The sequence below is a fragment of the Geospiza fortis genome, unplaced genomic scaffold, assembly GCF_000277835.1.
Source record: "Geospiza fortis unplaced genomic scaffold, GeoFor_1.0 scaffold599, whole genome shotgun sequence".
Classification (NCBI taxonomy): Eukaryota; Metazoa; Chordata; class Aves; order Passeriformes; family Thraupidae; genus Geospiza; species Geospiza fortis.
In genome coordinates, this window is record NW_005054605.1 from 291,761 (window position 1) to 297,077 (window position 5,317).

The following is a 5,317-nucleotide window of genomic DNA, read 5'->3' on the forward strand; positions in this document are numbered from 1 at the left end:
CCTCCGCACGACCCTCTGTGCCAGGAGGTGAAGCCGCAGCTTTGCCCCTCATGTGCAGGAGCTCAGCCCGTACCCCAAAGCCTCCTGGAGCCCCCCAACACCCCCGGGGTCCCTCAGCTCAGCCCGAGCAGCCGGCAGGGAGCTGCCCTGCCTGGAAGAAGCTCGTTAACCCCAACCAGGAAGAGGGTTAATTATGGCCTCACAAGGAGGGGCAGGACTGTGACCCCCCCCAGGGCAGGGCCACCCCACCCCTGCCCCTTTCCTACTCAGCCCTGCCCTTGGGAGGAATAAAACCCCCAGTTTCAAGTATTTTTATATAAAAACCGGTCACTATTTATTTCTCCAAACAAGTTCTGTTGTAACAGAGACCCGACATACTCATCACATCAGGAAGCTGAAGGAGAGGGGGGTTGTCCCCTGCACCCCAGGCCTCCCCATTAGGGACCCCAAAAACCTCAGGGTGGGCAGGGGACAACCAGTGTCCCCCTGCAGCCCCAGAGTGCCACAGGGGTGGGGCGTGGAGTGACTTTGGGCACAGGACCCCCTTCCTTAGTGTCAGGACAGGTGGGGCAGCATTTAAAACTCAACCAGACCCCAGGGAGCAGCCAGGGGAGGTCAGGGGGGTCCCAGCCATTGTTGCACGAGGTATTTAAATGGGGGGTGGGGGGGCTGCAGCCAGCACAGCCTCGGGGGGACCCCACACCCCTTGGGGTTGCGGCTCAAGGCCAAGGCTCAGTAGCACAAGAGCTGAGACAGAGCAGGGGGGCCAACCCTAAAGGTGTCTCAGCTTTCCCTGAGGGGCTTTGATGTCCCTGAGGCAACAGGCGCTATCAGGGCCAGCTCTGGGGCTGGCAGCCACAGTGAGGGGGGGGGGGGGACATGTCCCTGTCCCCCGCTGTCCCCCAGCCCTAGCTGGGCTTGCTGCGGGTCCTGCAGCGCGTCACGGGCAGCGGCAGCTTGTGCAGACCTGGACACAGGGAGAGTGTGAGAGCCAGGGTGAGGGACATGGGACACCCCAGCAGCCACCCCTGCGTCCCCACGTCCCTGTCCTCACCAAAGGCACGGATGAGCTCGGCCTGGACTGCCCAGGAGACCCTTTTGACCAGGCACAGCGTGGTGAGCCCAGCAAAGCCCATGTTGTACAGGAAGACAATGTAGAAGTTCCCCAACCAGTTGAAGCGGCCAAAATCCCCCAGGAGATCAAAACGGGTGATCCCTGCACAGGGTGGGGGTACATTGGTTAGGGCACCCCAATTTTGGGGCCACCCCCATGCAGGCATCACCCTGATCCCTCTGGGAGGCTCACCCAGTGTCCTGGAGAAGACAGGCAGGGCTGAGCTGAGCACCAGCAAGGAGACACAGTTCCCGATGATCTGGGGAGAAGGAGCAGGTTTGGGGAAAGAACTTTCCAGATGCCAGGGAACCACTGGAGGGTCCTGCCTGGCGCTGTCCTCCCATGAGGGGACTGCACAGGGACACACAGAGCAGGGAACACCCCCACAGAAACCCCCCAGCCCCATCCTGCTGCTCCCACCTTGGTGAGGGGGGTGTCCTGCCTCTCTGGCAGCAGCCGAGTGAACAGGGGCGAGCTGTAGAAGCCCACGACAGAGGAGAGCATTAGGTAGCTGCAAGGAGTGTTAAGGAGGAAAACAGGATGGGCTGGCGCTGGGAACAGTGTTGGGGACACAGGGGACATGGCTGGGGACACAAGTGCCTCCCTGAAGGATACAAAATGAGGACAACCTGCAGCGCAGCTCCGAAGGAACCAAAGATGGAGAAGGAAACCTGGCCCAGGGATGCGTCCTGTAGGAGGAGGAGGGGGCAGGTTAGGGAGGAATGGTCCCCAGAGCAGCCAGGGACACCACCCTGAGCTGTGCCATGCCCCCCAGGCGGGTACCTGGATGCCCCGTGGCATGGCAGCATCGTCCAGCAGCAGCTCCAGGACGTGGAAGCAAACAATGAGCACAGAGATGCCCTGGGAGGAGCAGGGAGGGAGTGAGGGCGGTGGTGAGGATGGGGACAACACCCCCAGCTCCCCTGGGAGCCCTGAACTCACTGTCAGTGCCAGGAGGCCCAGCATGGCCAGGGGGTAGCCCAGGTTCCTCTGCCAGGGCGATGCTCGGTGCCGCAGCTCTGTGGGGAGGAGGTGCCCAGGTGAGAGAGGGGCACAGCTCCCACCCCAGGGCAGATTGAGGGGGCAGGATGGGGGGTAGCAACCCCCAGCCCATGTCCCTCCATGGATTGCCAGAGCCCAGTGCTCTGGAGGGCACTGAGTGTCCCCTTCCCCTGGCCAGGCTCCTCACCCAGCTTCCTCCTCTTGCTCCGGATGGCAAAGAATTGCTCCCGCAGCATGTCCGTGTCCAGATTCAGCCAGCAGGAAGCTTTGCCTGCTGGGGAGAGACCCAAGGGGCTCAGGTGGGATGAGGATTCCTCTGTGGTGGGGTAGAGGGTCCCCCCAATCCACCCCATGCCCCCTTTTTTGCCAAGCAGCAGCACCCACCAGAGTGGATCCTGTGGGACACGGCGGCTTCCTCAAACCTTGTGCAGCTCAGCTGCTCATCCAGGTCCTCCAGGAGCTGGAAGGGCTGGTGAGGTGGGGACAGTCACCCCCAAATCTGGGGCAGAGGGATGGTGGGGTGACACCTTACCCGGGGTTTCACCAGCAGCTTCCCAGTGACAGTGAACATGGTGGAGAGGCCAAAGGGGGTGCACACTGTGGTGGGAGGAGAGGCTGAACAGGAGGTGTCCCATCATCCCACCCATCCCCACACCCTCAGAAGGATCCTGGAGGCTTCAGCCATGAGCCATGGCCCCTCCAGACCCCATTTGGATGGAGCCTCGTGGGGGCACAACTTACACAGCAGCAGCAGGACACCAAAAAGTGAGATGCAGGAGTAGAGGTAGGGCAGATAATATTCCCAGAGATCTGCAGAGACAGCAGGATCAGGCCAGTGGCACCAGAGATCCCTTGTTCCACTCAGTGCCAGGGTCTAGAGCCCAGCTCACTCACCATAGAGTGACTGGCGACTGGCAGCGTTGTTGCCCACGATGGCAGAGGCCACCCAGACCATGCCCAGCACCAGCAGGGTCAGCAGCAGCAGCACCACCGAGGTCTCATACACCCTGGCCATGATGCCCTACAGGAGCTGGGTTAGCAGGGAATCACACAGAAGGGGACAGAGGGGGACAAGTGCAGGATCACCCACCTTCTTGGATCCTGCAAACCCCTCTGACTCGGTGAAGAAGTAGGCAAAGGGCATGAGGAAGACCAGGGACAGGTTGGAGAAGAGGAAAACCAAATTCCAGAGGCCTGGAAGAGGGGGAACAGCATGGGGTGAGCTGCCAGGCAGGGCAATGCTGACCCACAGATTTTGGGGACACCCCAGGGTCACCCACCATGAATGAGAGAGCCATTCAGCCACTGGATGTAGTAATTGTGGGGGAAGGAGAGCAGCACCTCGTTGCTGATGATGGAGAAGGGCAGGAGCAGGACAGCACCGAGTGCCACAGCCAGGGTGAAGGTACAGAGCCCCAAGCTGCCACAGGGACAAGAATCACTCTGGGTCAGGCTTCCTCTGGGTGTCCCAGCCCAGTTTTACCCCCCAGCACCACCAGCACCCAGGACATGGTGTCCTGGCTGAGGAAGAGGATGAGGAAGGGGACAAGCAGGAACTCACGCAATCCTGTTGACAGCAGCATCCTCATCATCGTGAACTGTGGGGACAAAATCCCAAACCAAAAGGTTGGGGGAGGTAGGGCTGCCCAGAGCATCTCTGCCTCCCCCTGCCCAAGTTCTCTCCTCTCCAAATGCTGCAGAAATCCTCCCAGGGAATTCTGGCTTTGCTCCCACCTAGGGCAGCAATTGGTGGCACAGTAATCAGGCTGTGGTGGGATTGGGGGTGCTGGGGGAGGCCAAAAGCAATGGAGGAAGAGGAAGAACCCTCGGGAGGATGAATTTGGCTGTCAAGGGCTGCCTGGCTCTGGCAGCTCCCACTCTCTTACCTGCTGTGAAATCCGTGTGCTTCTTGAAGTGGGTTATGATGAAGTGGCAGAGGATGTAGAGGCTGGCAAAGAGCAGGGCACAGATCTGTGGGCAGAGGAGTGTGGGCACTGTGGGCATGTCCTGAGGGGATGCTGCCAGCCCTGGCGCTTGTCAGCTCCACCCTATTTGTTTTTCCACTCCTGGTTCCACCCCACTGGTGTGCTCAGACCTATCTGTTCAATGGGCTCTGCAGCCAGGGCTCACACATGGGTGCCCACAAGCTGGCACAGCACCCAGACCGGGGTGGGAGGGCTGAGAGCCCACCCAAGATCAGCCTGTGCTGGCAAATCTATGACCCCGTGGGACATCCCTGAGCTGCTGGATCCCACAGCCCCGGCTTTGCTGGCAGAGCCACGAGAACAGCCTTGAATCAAGAGCCAAGGACATCTGCGGTGTCCGTGCTGCCCCCGCTGGAACGCCGAGGTCAGGCCAGCACAGGCGATGTTCAGGGAACACGGCGACCTTTCATCCCTCTGGGAACGCGGCAGGATGAGGAAAGGTCGCCTGAATCCTCCACCTTGGCACAGGAGCAGTGGGGAGCAGCCGTGGCACCTCCCTCCTGCCTGCCTGGGGGTGCTCTGAGCCTGCCTGAGGGTGCCCAGGTTGTGCCAGTGGGGTGCCAGGGAGCCCCCAAAGCTGGCCCAGCTCTGCACTCCCAGAAGGGCAGCACCCAGCAGGTCCTTCTGCTCCACCCTGTGAAGGGTCTCAGGCCACAGGTTCCCTCCTGCCGTGGGTTGTACCCCACAAACCAATGCTCTGCCTGGTGGGGGGACCCCCAATTCCTCCTGTACTCAGTGAAGTTGGGCTAAGTAAGTTTTGTGTGCCAAGCCAGGGGCTCCTGGCTGAGATGCAGCACTCCAAGATGGAGGTCTGGGAGCTCCAGGGCCACCAGCTCTGCCCTGTAGGCACCGAATGTGGCTGTGGCAAGGTGGCCTTGGCACTGCAGGTGGCCTGCAGCACCCCCAAAGCCCCCGGGAGATGCCAGGACCGGGACATCCAGGTGATCCCCATCCCCGAGCAGAGGAGCAAACCCAGCTGTGTCCGAGGTTTAGGGGCTCTGTAGGGTCCTGCTGACCCTGAGCTGCTGGTTTGGGGACAAGGACAGAGCCAGGAGCCTGGCAAGGGGCTGGCTGGGCTCTGACACCACCACAGCACTCCCAGCCCTCCCAGCACGACGGGAGGGCGGCTGGGACTGCTGGAACCGGCAGAGGGATCGCGGCAGGGGCTCAGGAGGGTCCAGCCCTGGCACCCCGATATCTGCTGGGCACACGCGGC

The 5,317-nt window shown here is 61.3% G+C and overlaps 2 protein-coding genes across 2 annotated transcripts in view; both read right to left on the bottom strand.

Moving 5' to 3' along the window:
* DHH (desert hedgehog signaling molecule) overlaps window positions 1-634 on the bottom strand; it is a 6,022-nt gene extending 5,388 nt beyond the window's left edge. Inside the window, exon 1 of the mRNA XM_014310893.2 lies at window positions 594-634. Coding sequence (XP_014166368.1) covers window positions 594-634 — 41 coding nt within the window. The remainder of the gene's footprint in view (window positions 1-593) is intronic.
* LMBR1L (limb development membrane protein 1 like) lies at window positions 333-3,438 on the bottom strand. The gene is made up of 13 exons (XM_031064553.1): window positions 3,207-3,438; window positions 3,011-3,137; window positions 2,858-2,926; window positions 2,649-2,713; window positions 2,501-2,576; window positions 2,304-2,390; window positions 2,057-2,133; window positions 1,898-1,975; window positions 1,730-1,803; window positions 1,535-1,625; window positions 1,307-1,373; window positions 1,055-1,216; window positions 333-967 (listed from the first exon to the last, which is right to left on the bottom strand). Exons 1-13 carry the CDS (start codon window positions 3,258-3,260, stop codon window positions 909-911), a joined length of 1,086 nt encoding a protein of 361 aa, XP_030920413.1. The 5' UTR covers window positions 3,261-3,438; the 3' UTR covers window positions 333-908.
* Between the last annotated feature and the right edge of the window lie 1,879 nt (window positions 3,439-5,317).